The sequence below is a fragment of the Talpa europaea genome (assembly GCF_964194135.1).
Source record: "Talpa europaea genome assembly, chromosome: 9".
NCBI lineage: Eukaryota > Metazoa > Chordata > Mammalia > Eulipotyphla > Talpidae > Talpa > Talpa europaea.
Window position 1 is genome coordinate 27,875,389 of NC_140076.1, and position 16,755 is coordinate 27,892,143.

General features: G+C 36.1%; 1 protein-coding gene across 1 annotated transcript in view; it reads right to left on the reverse strand.

Annotated features, from left to right (window-relative positions):
• Positions 1-16,755, reverse strand: part of ZSWIM5 (zinc finger SWIM-type containing 5) — a gene marked incomplete at both ends in the record, with an annotated part of 128,187 nt that overhangs the window by 7,296 nt on the left and 104,136 nt on the right. The window contains 5 exons of the mRNA XM_084244169.1: positions 11,577-11,734; positions 12,606-12,741; positions 12,955-13,215; positions 14,436-14,573; positions 15,325-15,471. Coding sequence (XP_084100295.1) covers positions 11,577-11,734; positions 12,606-12,741; positions 12,955-13,215; positions 14,436-14,573; positions 15,325-15,471 — 840 coding nt within the window. The remainder of the gene's footprint in view (positions 1-11,576; positions 11,735-12,605; positions 12,742-12,954; positions 13,216-14,435; positions 14,574-15,324; positions 15,472-16,755) is intronic.

The window sequence follows — 16,755 nt, forward strand, 5'->3', positions numbered from 1 at the left end:
TTATACTATCCTTTCTAACAAGTGTGACATGACAGATTGATTTTAAATCTTACTTCTTTTCTAACATGCACTTAATGCTAAAATTTCCTCCAACTGCTTTTACTGCATCCTACACATTTTTGTTAGTTGGATTATAATTTTCATTTAATTCAAAATATTTAAATTTTTTTCCTTGAGTTTTCTTCTTTGACCCATTTGTTAGAAATGTTTTGTTTAATCTCAACATATTTTGGGATTTTCCAGTTATCCTTCTGTTAATGGATTTCTAGTTTAATGTGGTCTTAGAGTATACCTTTGTATGATTTTTATTCTTTTAATTTACTGAGATGTGTTTTTTTTTTAAAGATTTATTTATGCATACAAGAGGTGGGGTACAGGCCAGAGGTGCGGGGGGTGAGAGGATTCACCAGAGACAGAGCGGGGAACAGAACAGGCAGACTGACCAAAGTATACTGCTGTGGGGAGCAGCGGGTGAGTCAGGAGAGGTCTGCTGCGCCACCTGGGCGGCTCCCTGGCCGGCCAGGGATTGAACTCGTGCTGCAGAGGCTGCGGACAACTTCATACATTGTGTCTTAACTCCTTGCACCACCAGGGAGGCCCTGAGATGTGTTTTATGGTCCAGAATGTGGCCATGGTGGATGTCCCTTGTGAGCTTGAAAAGAATGTTTATTTTGTTGTTTAAAGAAGAATTCTATAAAAGTTAATTAGGCTCACTTAATTGATGGTGCTGTTCAGTTCAAGTATATTCTTACTGATTTCCTGCCTTCTGGATCTGTCAACTACTGATAGAGGTATGTTGATTCCCCCAACTGAATTAGTGGATCTGTCCATTTCTTTTTGCAATTCTATCAATTATTTTAGTCTCATATATTTTGATGCTCTGTTGTTAGAGGCATACATATTAAGGATTATTATATCTTATTAGAGAATTGACCACGTTATCACTATGTAATGCCCCTATTTATTCCTGATAATTTTCCAATTTTTAAAATCTGCTTTGCCTGAAATTGATTTAGGTACTCCAGCTTTCTCTTGATTTGTGTTAGCAGAGTATAGCTTTCCCAATATTCTGTTGTTGTTGAAGAAATCTGAAGTGGTTAAGAAATACTTTTAAAGATAAAATAACAAACAGCTATAGTAGTATGCATGCTTTCTTGGGAGAGTATCTTTTCAAGATTCTTCCTGTTTTCAGTGAGGCTAGCTAGCATCATAGGGTATGGAAGTGAAGGCTAAAGTCAGACCTCACCTCCTATGTGTTATTTTTATTTAAAGTCCTAGCCTTTGTTATTAGTAGAAAATATTTGGTAATGTAAGGCCTATAAACTTAGTCTTAGAGAAGTTAAATATTTGCTGAAAGACACTGGGATAAAAATGAACAGTACTGTACTTAGGGTCTATCTGTTTGTTATAACATTATCTCTTTATTGACCTATCTAAATTGCTATTTTAAGCAATTTTAGGTGTAAAGTTGAGTGATGCTAATCACAGTCACAATGTTGTGTACATATCACCATTATTTATTTCCAAAATTTTTTCATCACTCCAAACACAGCTCTGTACCCATTAAGGAGTAACTCTATTGCTTCTCCTCTTAGCTTCTCATAACCTCTAGTCTTCTATTAATTTGCTTATTCTAGATGTAAGTGGAAACATACAATATTTATTTTGTGTATGGATTATTTCATTTAGCATGTCTTCAAGGTTTCACCATGTTGTAGCATTTATTTTTTGATATAATATTCCATTGTATGTATATACAGTTTGCATACATATGAATGGTCATATGTGGTAAATTACTTGGGTTGTTTCTAACTTTTGCCTATTGTGAATAATACTACAATTAACATGGGTACAAGTGTCTGAGTCCTTATTTTCAATACTTTTTGGTATATATCTAGGAGTGGCATTGCTGGATCATAAGGTAATTCTATTCAAATTTTTCAGGAACCATAAAACTATTTTCTACAGCACATTCTACATTCCTACTACCAATGTATAAGGGTTCCAATTTCGCAACATCTTCACCAGTACTTGTTATTACTATTATTTTTAATAACACCATCCCAGGGCCTCCCTGGTGGTGCAAGGGATTAAGACGCAACCTATGAAGCTAACCGCAGCACGAGTTCGATCCCAGACCAGGGAGCAACCCACATGGCACAGCAGACCTTTCCTGACTTGCCAGCTGTTCCCCTCAGCAGTGTATTTCAGTCAGTCTCTGGTGGGTCCTCTCACTGCCCGCACCTCTGGCCCGTACCCCCGTTCTTGTATGCATAAATAAATAAATCTTAAAAAAAAAATGATACCATCCCAGTGGGTATGAAGAGGTATCTCATTGTGGCTTTGATGTGCATTTCTCTAATGACTAATGATGTTGACCATCTTTTCATGTGCTTCTAGTAATTTGTATATTTTCTTTGGAGAAATGTTTCTTTTCAAGTTTTTTATCCAATTTTAAATTGGTTGTCTTTTTGTTTTGAGTTGTAGTTCTTTATATTAAGCCATTATCAAATATATGACTTAAAATATTTTCTCTCATCCTGTAGCCTGTCTTTTCACTTTCTTGATAATGTCCTCTAAGGAACAAAAATTTTAAATTTTGATGGGGTCCAAATTTTGTTGTTGTTGTGTAAGCTTTTGGTGTCACATCTAAGAGTCCACTGTCAAGTCCAAGGTCATGGAGATTTATCCTTATGGTTCTTCTATAAACCTTATGACTTTAGCTCTTATATTTAGGGCATTGATCCCCTTCCTTTAATTGGTTTTTATACTTAAAGTAGGTTTTAATCTTTATATTTAAAGTAGGTTGGGTGTAGACAACATATAATTGGATCTTTTTCTTTTTAAAATCCACTCTTAGTCTCTTTTAACTGGTATATTTTGACCATTCACATTTAAAATGATTATTAATATGGTTGGACTAATATCTAACAGGTTTGTAACTGTTTTCTAGTCATTGTACTTGTACTTTGTTTCCTTTTTTAAAAATCTTACCCCATTTCTGCCTTTTCACGTTTAAAACTAGCATTTTATGATTCAATTGTTTCTTCTCTCGGCAAATTGTACTTTAAAAATTATGTTTGTCCTGGAGTTGCAGTATATAGTTACAACTAATCGAAGTCCCTTTTGAAATAACTATACCACTTCACAACTTAATGTACAACAGCATCTCAGTTCTTACCTTCTGACTGTAAAATCAATGCTGTCACTCACTTCACTTATCTTTAAACTATAATCACCTAATAAACTGCTACTATTACATTATTATTATTATTATTATTATTTTGAACAGGCAATTACCTATTCAATTAATTTAAAAAGTGTTTACCTTCATTTATTCCTTTTCTAACACTCTCCCTTTTGTTACACAGATTTGAATTTCAGATCTACATAATTTTTTTTCTTTTTTCTCTGAAGGACTTTGTTCAAAGCAGGTCTGCTAGGAATAAATTCCTTCAGTTTTTGTCTGAGAAAGTCTTTATTTCTCCTTTTGAAGAGTAATTTATTTGGATACTGAAGTTTAGGTTGGTGGTTATTTATTTCAGCACTTTATTTCATTCCAACTCTCTCTTGCTTACATGCCTTGTGTAGTGAAACTGATGTAATTCCGATCACTATTTCTCCATATGTAAGATAATTTTGTTGTCTTTCTTCAGTATTTTCCATCTTTGGTTTCCTGCAGTTTGAATATGATATGCTTAGGAAAAAATTTTTCGGTATTCATCATATTTGGTGTTCTCTAAACTTCCTGGATTTATGTTCTGGTCTCACTGATTTTGGAAAATTATCAGCCATTATAAATTCAAATATTTCTTCTGTTCCTGGCATTTCCATGTTATCCATCTTTTGCAATTTTCCCACAGTTCTCAGATATTTTGTTCTGGGATTTCTGTAGCCCTTCCCTCCCATCACTACTATCTTTTTATTAGCTTTACATTTCAATTTGAGAAGATTCTGTTGACATTTATAATATAAAGTTTTGACAATATTTACATGGTTCAACACTAAAAAGATACAAAAGGTAAATAGTGAAGTTTTTTCTCTCCATTCCTGATCCTCATAAACCCACTCCTAACCCTATGTGTAACCAATATTATCAGTTTCTGTATATTATCATCCAATATAGTCCATGCATTAAAAGGAAATACATGACCTATTTTCGCTTTTTAAAAAAGATTTATTTATTTATGCATACAATAACTGGGGTATAGGCCAGAGGTGCAGAGGGTGAGAGGATTCACCAGAGACAGAGTAGGGAACAAAACAGGAGGAATGACTGAAATATACTGCTGAGGGGAGCAGCGGGCAAGGCAGGAGAGGTCTGCTGAGCCATGTGGGTTGCTCCCTGGCCAGCCGGGGATCAAACTTGTGCTGCAGAGGCTGAGGACTGCTTCACAATGCAGCGCTTAACCTCCTGTGCCACCGGGGAGGCCCTATTTCCACTTCTATTGAAAAAAAAAATACAACCACAAATGGTAGCATAATATACACAGATTCATATGTTATTTTTTCCCTACATATAAATATATCTTGGAGATTATTCCTTTCAGTATATAAAGAGCTTCTTGTTATTTTCAATGACTGCATAGTGTTTCATTTATGGATGAACAGATCCACAACTCCTTATTCAAAACACAAGAGTTTAGTAAGATGTCTCAGAGATATACCTGATCAAGCTTTTGCAGTAACTCTATTTAGAATTTAGAGTTTTGAAAGATAATTTGTGCATGTATTATATGTAATATGTAATACAGTGGGCCTGGGCAGCATCCTATAATATATACATTACTATTTGTGCATGAATACATGAATACTGATACTAGGTGGAATAAGGAGCAATATTAATATTGTAGTTTATTGACTATATTGCAGTATTTATCAGTAAACTGATAAATGAAATAACTATTTATAGGCCATAAATAGTTGCTATTCTTTTTATTTCTAAGGAAAACATTCTATAAAACCTCAAGCTAAATAGCTGTATATATGCATGCAAAAACTGTTAGATCTGGTTTCTTGAGGATCACGGACAAAAGACTTCATTAGTATTGCTGTAATCATCACTAAAGATTAAAATTGGATATTTATTGATGGGCCAGGAGTGAGACGTGAACTACAACAAATGACCTTTAAAAGGGTGTAGTTCTGGGACTCCCTGGTGGCGCAAAGGGTTAAGACACAACCTATGAAGCTATCCACAGCCACAGCCACTGCTCCCGGGCCAGGGAGCAACCCACATGGCTCAGCAGACCTCTCCTGACTCGCCCGCTGCTCCCATCAACAGTGTATTTCTGTCCATCTGCCTGTTCTGTTCCCCACTCCGTCTCTGGTGAATCCTCTCACCCACCACACCTCTGGCCTGTACCCCAGTTCTTGTATGCATAAATAAATAAATCTTAAAAAATAAATACTTTAAAGTTTAAAATAAAATAAAAAGGTGTAGTTCTAGGGCAATGCAGCTCATTAATATGGATTTCTACATAAGCAGTTTCTTCAATTAAGTAAGCCACCAGTCTCTTTTTTTTTCACTCTGAATGAAGTTATTAACTGCTCATACATTTCCCCCATGTTGTTTATAGAGATGGCCCTCCCCCCATATCTTTTTATATCTAATCATTGTCATCACTACTAGCCTCATACTTATTTGGGTTCACACCATGTTAGCAATTTTCAAGTCTCACAAGGAATGTATAACAGGATATAACGTATACTATTCAATAATAATGCATAGTATTTTTTTTTTTCTATTAGCTTTCATTAAGTTAGTGCTTCTACCTTACTAAACATAAAAGTTGCCTGAAGAATTTGTTAAAACATAGATGCTTGGGCTACACCCCCAGAGATGTAGATGTGGGGACCTGCATTTCTTACAAGCTTCCAGATACTGCTGCTGCTTGTCTGCTGACTACACTTGAGTAGCAGGTCTGTGACTTATTAAGGCTTTAAGTTAAAAATTTTGCTGTAAGTAATGAGACTATAGTCTTAGTAGTGACACAAATATTTCAGTCTTTAGCTCTAAGTTCACTTTCAAAAATTACCGAAAGCCAAAGCCTCTGCCAAATATTTATCAATCATTCCAAGTAGCAGCAACTCTAAATGGAATCACTGTGGTATACCTGACCAAGCTTCTGCAATAACTCTTCCAGAAAGATTTGGAAGTTAACTGCTGCAAGTGTAGACTATGAAAATGAAAAAAAAAAACCAACCAAATATTATATCTTCTCTTCATTGAGAATAAAATTTCTTGGTCACAAGAGGTTCAGGAGAGGTGTGTGTAGAATAGTGGTCCAGGGATTATGGTCAAAATAAGGGGGGTAGGAATTGTATGGGGACTATAACCAAGATGAAAATGCATACATTGTGCAAAAATGAAAAATGATGTAAAAAATATATAAAATAAAATTAAAATAAAAAAAGAATAGTGGTCCAGGAGTAAAAGATTCAAACAATTTTCTTACATTCCAGCTTGAATGTAATTAGCTAATGTCATTGGTACAGATAACTGAGATAGCTAAAAAATATTTTGGTTATCCATGCTTTTTTGTTTATTTACTAACAAATAAATCATGAGCAATTTTGATACATGTTGGATGTTGGCCTTTTCTAGGTTTACCTGTATGCTACATTGGCACATCCCAGAACTTTCTACCAATGTTTAGTCTTTAATACCTGTTGTTTGCTCTTCAATCATTGTTAATTTTTAAAAAAAAAGAATATAGGCCAGAACAGAGCTGTTTCATCAGCATTGTATATATGTTTGGGACTAAGGTTTTCATTAAAAACTATATTAAATTTGTCAGTAAAAACTTCATCTACTTCATGGTAAGTGGAGAATTTTTCGTCATAAATATCTAGATATTTTATACCATAATGCTTCCTGAATTTCTGCAGCCAATCTTCTGATATTCTATACTTACCTTAAATGTTCAGTCCTTCATGGCATATTCTAGCTTGTTTCATGACCAACAAACCAGTCACACTGCTTCATCATTGAGTCCACTCAATCCTGGTCATGTCAACATCTTCATTTTTTGCCCTCTGAAAATGTTTCTATTCTTTGTTAGTTCTGGTCATTGTTGTCCCTATAAAACTTCAACACCTTGTCTTTCTGTTCTTTTTTCCCCCCACATCATATGTAGTATTAATTCCTACCCCTTATTCTTTAGAGAGGTGCCTCATAGATACCTGATTAAGCTTCTGTATTAATTCTATTTTCTGTGCTATTGATAATGACAGATGCTTTCTTTTCTTCTTATTCTTATCTACAGGAGTATGTCTAATTTTCTGCTCATTTTTTACAGGGCAATAAAACTCAAACTAACAAAATAACAACATTTAAAAAATCATAATAGTATTAGTGAACAACAGAGACATCTATGGCTGGCAAGGATGTTGAGAAACAACTAATGTCTTTTGAAGACAGGTTTTGCCATCAAACTTCAACTGTGAAGTCAGGTTTTGCCATCAAACTTAAAAGAAAAAGTCTGGATTTTCTGGATTTTGAATTCCATGTAAGAGGTTTTGGACCTAAAGTGTTATTTTTAAACGGTCTCTTATTGATGAGTATTTAGAATGTTTCAAATATTTTATAATAGCAAACAATGTTAGAGTGAATAATCTTATACAAATATCACTTCACATTTGTATAAAAATATTTGTAAGATTAAATCCGGGAGGTAAAATTGTTTCCAATTTGGTTAAAGGAAAATGTGCATTGTAATTCTGATATGCCAAACTGCCCTCCACAAAAGGTTATAATTCATACTCCCACTATACACGGTTACAAACACAATGTTCTACCAAAATGTTTTTTCTTTTATTTTGAGATAATTTCAAACTTACAGAAAAGTTTCAAGAATACTACAGAGAGATCTCTTTTCCCCCCTGAACCATTCAAAAGTAAATAACTGATTTGATACCCATTACTCCTGAATACTGTTAGTTTATATTATCAGGAAACACACTTCTATAACCACACCACAACCATCAAAATCAGGACATTAATATTGATATATTACTACCATCTTCTGCAGATCCCATTCAAATTTCACCAATTGTCCCAATAATGTATTTTTTTAAAAAAAGGGATTTTATAGCAAGTGTTTCATTTAGTTTGTCATGTGTCTTTAGTCTTTGTCAATTTTGAAAAAATTTTCAGTCTTCCCTTCACATCATGACCTTGACACTTGTGAACATTAGATTAACTATTTTGTAATATGTCCTTCAATGATTACTGTTTCCTTGTGATTAGATGTAGGCTTGCATTTTTGTGCTATAAAGTCACAGAAATGATGCAGAGTTCTTATTGCTTCCTCTCAGGTGGTATATGATTTTGACTTGATCCATTGTTGATGGTATTAACTGTAATCACTTGGTTAAAGGATTTCTGCCAGTTTTCTCTACTGTAAAGTTACATATTTTTGCTTTATGGCTAACAAGTATTTTGTGGGGAGATACTCTGAGACCATCATCAATGTTCACACATTAGTTTTAGTATCTACTGATGGTCTAGGTCAAATGAAGCATTATAATTGCCAAATAATATATTTCCTTCCATAATCTTCTCTTCCACAATAATCAGTTGACAATCCAATCATTTATTTACTCATATTATTACTTACCTATATATTTATTTAGAGCTTTACTGATAAATGACTGATATACAATAATCAGCACATATTTTAAATGTACAATATGATAAATTTTGACAAATGTACATAACCAAGAAACCAACACCACAATCAAGATAATGAACATATCCCTCACCCTGAAAGTTTCCTTGTGACCTGTTTACCCTTCCAGTTTAGCTGGCCCTGCGTCCCATTCCTAGGAAACTGATCTTTCTTCTGTGACTACAGTGTGCATTTTCTAGAATTTTATATAAGTGGAATAATAGCATATGTAGTTTTCCCTTTGGCATGTTCTTTCACTCAGCTTAACTTCTGAAACTCAACCATGTTGTGGTATGTATCAGTTCATTCTTATTCATACTGAGCAGTATTCCATCGCTTGAGCCCATGTTTTTGTATTTTTTACTTATTCATAGCCCATTTTTATTTACTCTTGAGTGAGCTTTGATAGTTTGTGTCTTTCAAGGAATTAGTTCATTTAACTTATGCTGCTGAATTTATTGGCATAAAGTTGTTCACAATATTCATTTATTATCATTTTAATGTATTCAGAATTTGCTGCTGTGTAACCTTTCTTATTCTTGATATTGGTAATTTTTGTGCTCTTTTTTTCTTGATCAGTCTGCGCAGAGATTTCTATTTTATTTATCTTTTTTTTTTAAAATAGATTTAATTATGCCTACAAGAGCTGGGGTACAGGCCAGAGGTGCGAGGATTCACCAGAGAAAGAGTGGGGAACAGAACAGGCAGATTGATCGAAGTACACTGCTGAGGGGAGCAGCAGGTGAGTCAGGAGAGGTCTGCTGTGCTATGTGAGATGCTCCCTAGCCAGCTGGAGGATAGAATTCGTGCTGCAGAGGCTGCGGATTGCTTCATAAATTGCATCTTAACCCCTTGCGCCACGAGGGAGGCCCTATTTTATTTATCTTTATAGAGAACCAGTTTATGGTTTCTCTGGTTTTCTCTACAATTTTCCTATTTTATTTATTTCCATTCTGATTTTTATTATTTACTTTGTTGTTCTTTGGGTTTTGTTTGCTTTCTTCCCCCCTGGTTTCCTATGATAGAAGCTAAGGTTATGAATTTATAACTTTTTTTTTTTCAAATATAGGCATTTCATGCTAAACATTTTCACTTAAGTAAATGTTTAGTTTTACTTAGAAAGTACAAAGTTTTCAAATTTTGATTTATTGTGCTTTAGTTTTCATTCAGTTTATACCATTTTCTAACATTCTTGCATTTTTTCTCATTATTCTAGATGAGGTTTAATGAAAGTATGTAATTAAGTTCCAAAAATGTGGTGGATTTTCCAGAAATTATTTTATTATTGATTTCTAATTCAACTGTGATTGTCTGGAAAAGTTTTTTTTCTTTAATTTCATACCTGTTTTTAAAAGGCATTTTCACTGGTATAGAATTCTAGGTTGACAGTTTTTAAAAGTACTTTAAAGATTTTCCTTGGGCCTCCCTGGTGGCGCAGCGGTTGAGCGCTGGGTTGCGAAGCTGCCCGCAGCCTCTGAGGCGCCGGTTCGATCCCCGGCTGCTCCCCGGGCACCGGATGAGGGTCCCACATGGCGCGCAGACCTCTCCTGCCGCCCGCTGCTCCCCTCAGCAGTGTACTTCGGTCCTTCTGCCTGCTCTGCTCCCCGCTCTGGCTCTGGTGAATTCTCTCACCCTCCCGCACTTCTGACTGTACCCAGTGCATGTATAAAAACAAAACAAACGAATAAATAAATAAAAAAAAACACATGCCTCTAAAAAAAAAAAAAAAAAAAAAAAAAGATTTTCCTAAACTGTCTTCTGGCTTCTGAGAAACCTCATCTCATAATTACATTTTGTCCTTTGCATGCAATATGTCTTTCATTGCTTAGCTATTTTTAAGTAAGATTTTCTCTTTTGTGACTGGTTTTACATAATTTGGTTATAATGTACCTTGGTATAGTTCTCTTCATTATTCTTGTATTTGAGGTTCACTAAGTATCCTAAATTTGCAGTCACCCTTATGGTGCTCGGAATATGACACCCCATGCAGGCTGTTGATACCACCTCTCCCCACATGGATGCCTATTATCAAATTTGTCGATTCTTCTTAGTAATATTGGTGAAAATGGTATCTCAGGGTAATCTTAATTTGTATTTCTCAAGTGAAGCTAGGTACCTTAATAGTTTAAAGCTCACTTGTATCTTCTTGTATGATCAGATCTTTTGTTCAATTTTTATATTGGTTTATTGATCCTTTTTTATATTGATTTATCTACATCTTTCTATATTTTTTATAATGAGAATGAATTTGGGGGGCAATAAGAAAATACAACATAAAGTTCCTTTTAATAAAAAAAAATGCTTAAAAATTCATTTCTGGTATCAAGAAAATACTCTTGGTCCATGGTAGTGAGTATTTTATTATAGCTTCTCAGGGACTTCTTTTCACTTCTCTTTGTGGTGAAACTTGCATAACAGGGAAAGTGTGAGCTTAAAAGCCTAAGAGTACTCTGGGCTACCTATATTCTGGCCACTAGGTATGGAAAAAGCCACAAACTCATATCTGTAGAGAGACTTGTGGCTCTATCTTAGTCATCACTTCACTGAAACTTCTAATGGCCGTGGGAAGCTAATAGATTATTGATAATGATCCCCATTTTACAGATTTTGAACTTGAGGCTTTGAAAGGTAAAGTATCATATAGAAGGCTGGATTTAGAAGTTAACTAAAAGATGATTTTAGTTCATGTACTCAGGATCCTATAATTAGTAACTAGCAAAGCTCTGGCTTGGACCAGGGTGCTCATCCTACTAGAAAAATTAAAGTGAGGACCATTATCACTCAAGTGGTCAAGAGAGGATGAGTGGTTTCTGCCCTTTAGGAGACTGCAGGCCAAGCCTTTGATAGGCTAGGATTGGGCAGGCATAGAGTGCGAGCTAGAGCCTAAGGTCTATCTATGCTCACCTTTGGCAGCAGTCAGCATGGTGGAGGCCAGTTCACACTGCTGTGATTCCAAGTGTCCAAGCGTGAACCAGCGAGGATAACGGCTGGGCACCACAGACACCATATGGTGAGGGTGGGATGTGTCGCCTGTAGTAGTTGAGTTTTCTAGAACAGGTAACCTAGAAGATCCAGGGAGAGTCATCAGCCACCATCCAGACACTTGCCATTCTGAGCCACTTGTTCCTTAGAACTTGTTCTTTACAGAAGCTTGTTCTTTGCTGGGGAGGAACTGGGTGGGAAAGGATTAACTAAGCTTTGAAGGTATTAAAATCTAGAGTGAAGTAACTCTATGTGAGGTCAGTGGGCACCTGTAGAACTCAAGATGAGCAGCTTTTACTAAAAATAAATTTTAAAAGCAGTTCAAGAGCCATAGATTATTTTTTCCAAGTATAAGAAATATATGCCAAGAAATCCTCAGCAGTCTTTTTCTGGATGAGCTGAGGAATTCTCTCAGCCTGGTGATATAAATAAAATTCTTCTTTTTTATGGTCTGCTACATTCTAGACGTCAACCTGCCAGATTCAAGGAGCCTATTGTAGTTTGGAAACAAGAAGCCCAAAGTCTAACTGTTCCCAAGTCTTGGTATAGACAGATTTATTTCTACTTCTTCCAGATGCATTTGGTGGCCTGTGCCTGAGACCCACAACTTATGGTTATGACTTATAGAAGAGTTTAAACACCTTCACAGGCTGCCTAATGCCCCAGAATACGAAGACTTAGGTCTTAGGTGCTTCATTCCTATTAAAAACTCAGGAGATTCTCAGAAAACCCACCAAGAGTATATAGCCAGGGAGCCAAGTAATAGGTTAACATCAAGGAATCCCAGATAGGAAGCCTAGAGCATACGAAAATATCTGAGGCATTTTAGGTTGGCTGGCAGGTTCAACAGACTAGACAAAAGGGGAAAGAGAAGAAAGTGAGATAAACTAAAAGGCATCTTGGAGATTTCTGATTTGGTGGAGGCAATTGGACTGGGAAAGGGTTACCCACCTCATGGCACGTAAGGCTAATTTATAGGACAGGTCTGGATCATGAGGCAGCAGTGCTGAGAACAAATACTTGGCAAAGGTATGCATGGGAACACTTTCTCGGTGGATGACTTCTCCCAGGCCACTGAAGGGGCCCCCTGTCGGAAGAAGATAAGCCAGCTAGTTATTTATCTTCATACTTCTGTTTACCAGCCTGGACTTGATACTGAGGATTCCAAGTGTATTTTCTAGTTATGGGGTACCTTTCCAACAAGTAAGCATCAAAAATGATACACACCTATACTCTGTTAGAAAGGGGAATCTAGAGTCATAGGCCGAAGACACTGTGACAATAGCCCTTATCTACTTACCTTCCAGGAGTAAGATACACTGTTTCTGCAATATTTGGACTAGCTCATTGTCCAGCTGTAGTTCCTGGAGTCGACTCAGGAGCTGCTCCTCATTACGGCACACCTTGTCCTGTGCATAGAGGCCTTCAGGCATCACCCTCTGTTGACCCATCCCCATCAGAGCAACTTCCAGGGCCAATGACAGGTAGGACTCACTGCTGTTTGGGCAATCTGCAGCCACAGGTACATGCTGATACACAGGGGGTCTGCTTTCATTCATATCTGAGGGGCAACAGGGCATGAGATTCCTTAGGTGAGGCCCTGTGGATTCTTCTGCTCCTCTTTCCCTCCCACTTTGGGATACAGGTTGGTCAATAGATATCACAGGAAAGCTGAGTCAAAGCCCCAGAGCAGTAAAGAGAAGGTTACATAGTACTAAAAAATGTTACATAGAGACACAAAGATTCCTAGCTCATTTCTAATGAAATGATTAGGCCAGTAGGGGAAAGTATAAAATCTTACACTAAGCTTTTGCTAGTACATTACGTAATATCATAATTATCTATGTTTTTATGTTGTCTCTTTCACTAGAATGTGAGCACCTAAAAAGGAAGAGACTTTATTTTATTGCCCTAAGTATTTACAGCACCTGGTATGTGAAAGGTAAGTGGATGTCAGTGGTGAATAAATTCATCTGATAACTCAGGTTTTCAAAATGTAAAAAGATGAAAGGAACCAAAAATTGATTCCCTTTGCATAGAATCAGAGGACCTCTACCTAAAGAAATCTGTATCTACCCAGTTAAACTATTATTTTTGTAACACTTGCAACTTGTATGTGATCATTACCTAGTATCATCTATCTCTGGGCTCAAAGTTTCAGGAAGTTAACACAGATTTAAAAGTCAAAATCTTGATTCTCCTTTCCTCCCCCTTCATGCATCTGGTAAGTATTTATGAAAGATTATTAATTCAATAAATTGACAGTGTAGTAAGCTATATTCACTTGTAAACAAATTGTAACAAAATGTAATGTATCCTCCTTATTTGAAAGTACTAAATTTCTTCCCTTCTATTTCTCATTTGTAAAACTGGTACATGAGAATATTCAAAGGAAACGTAAGAATATTATGCAATTGCAAGGGATACACACAATCTTGATGGATGTTCCTTCCCATTTCCAGATTGTTATAAGAACTTGGTCTCTGGCCTCTTAAATTCTTCTAGCCCTTCTTATTCCCATTGGATCATACTCTTTAGGCATTCATAGTAGGGAAGTAGGCAGAGCAAAGGCAGGCTGGCAAAGTGAAATGGGAAAGCAGAAAGGGCCAGTCCACAAGGTAGATAAAAGAAAGTGGGAGAAAGGAAGACGAGGAAGGCTCTCAGAGTAGGTCTAGTTTAGACAAGTGAAAAAAAGGATGCAGGAGAGAGGTAGTATAGAATCTAGCAGGGAGGCAGGGTTACCAAGGCCACTTCTGGCTTGCCTCAGGCTGACCCTTATACCTGACACTTCCAGATAACCATCATCATTCAGGCGGCAGGCCTCAGTCAAAGTCAGAAACAGGCAGCCAATGGGATTCAGGGGGTGACCCACCCAGCCTTCCAGGTTTGTGATGGTTGTGGTTCCTCTTTGCAACAGTTCTGGGGAAAAAAAGGTCAAAGTTTTAGAAAATGATAGGGACACCTTACTTGCTCTCCCTGCCTGGTCTCCTCATTAGGCTCTCTCAGATCTTTGTCCGAGACACAAAGACAAGCTTCCCTCATTATTCTGTCTTGGATTTTAGGATTAGGCATAAGGTCATCAACCAGCTGCAAGGTTACGTGGTCTTACTCAAGCTGCCTACTGGAAGCACACATATGCAGGTACAGTTTTATGGCTTAAAAAGCGTCTTTAATAAAAATCAACAAGCAACTATAGACACACTACAGGGGTGGGGGGGTTGGAGCGAGGGACGGGGAGAGGAAGGACCAGGGTCAAAATAAGGGGGGGGGGTGCAACTGTATGGGGAATATAACCAAAATGAAAATGCATACATTGTGCAAAAATGAAAAATGATGTAAGAATTATATAAAATAAAATATTAAAAAAATAAAATTTAAAAAAATTTAAAAGGGTCTTTGCTCACCAGATCTTAGAAGGCTTTCTGATTGCTCTATGAGAGAGACAGCCCACATTATTCCCATTTTACAGGTTAAAAAAAAAAACAATGAGATTCATAGAGGTAAAGTGGGGTACTCTACACAGCAGGTGGAGTGACTTGGAATGACTTGGAATCCCCTATCTCCTGCCACACCATTAAACTTGATGAAAATTAAGTACTAGATTTTGTAACCCCTAAGGACTCTCATCAGCCTCAGTATAACAGGTTAAGATGATTCCTAATCACTATACCTTTCTTCTGATGCTTGTAGATTTCCAGCTGTCGTTGCTGCTGTAACCTTAGAGTATTGATAATAGCCACTGTGAGCCTGAGGGCCTCTTTTGGATAACCATGAGAACGCAGGGCATCAACCCGAGCACAGGCTGTAGGCACATGCTCTACCAGATGAGAAGAAAACATTTGGGTTGAGTTACTTTTTTTTTAATCAAGAAAATTCATGCTTGACACCAAGGGAATTTGTGTTCAGTTCAGTTCCTCAAATTCAGTCTGACATGTAATGTATACCAAGAACTGTGTTTTACCTTTTAAGAATATAAAATTGAGTAAGTCACAGGTTCTACTTTAAATAGCTACCTTGCAGCCACAGTGTTTATGATGTAAAAAAGGACACACAACTAGAATAAAATGTAATGCCATTTTGTTAACATGTCCTAGTAACTAGCTGTCTAAAGGGAAAGGCTTCATTCACTTGCCTTACAGTTTCTGAGACTATATTAGATGCTACATAGTATGCTGGGCAAAGAAAGTATAAAAATGAGTAAGAAATGGTCACTTCCCTCAAAGAGAACACAAATAATAAACAGATCATTAAAAAACAGTTAAAAGGAAATGACATAATAGAAATACATAGAAAAAATAAGATTTGAGCTGTACTTCATAGGACAAGCAAGATTTATAATAGGTAGACAAACATTACTGGCAAAGGGAACACATAAGGGAACACATGTAAGTAAAAACATAAAAAGTACTCTATATAATATCTTTAAAATATGGGAATTAGGTTATGTGGTTAAAGATAACGTGGAAAGGTAAAATTTGGAATGTAAAATCTTTTGAATGCCATACTAAGGAGTTTGGATCTACCTTAAGGATAATGGAGAGCTGCCAAAAGCTTATAAATTGGCAAAGACTATAATGAGACTTATGCTTTATATTGTAATTTCTTTTAGAGATAACATTAAAATTATAGAATTACAGAATATTTCAAAATATAAAATAAAAATCAGAGGTAACTATTGATTCTAGTTTCCCATAAAGACATTTTACTTGATTCTAATAAAATGAAATATTATAATTATTGTTTTGAAACTGGGTTTTTTCATTTCACACCTTGTAAGTATTTGTCATTAAATATACTTCTATTACATTTAAAATGATTAGTCTACTGAATATGTATATTATCCATTGAGTCAATCAATCTCCTATTGTCAGACATTTAGATTGTTTCCAACTTTTCTCACCCGGACTTTATTACATCTATGCTTTATGAACCCCTGTGGATTTATGCATATTCTTAATTAGTTAGTGCTTAGGGTTAATTCTTAAACATGGAATTTTAAAGGCTTTTGATAAGTGTTGTTGAAAAACCATTCAGAAACTGCTGAACATTTTACATTCTGACTGTTAATATATGAGAACACCTATCTCCAGGCCACCCCACC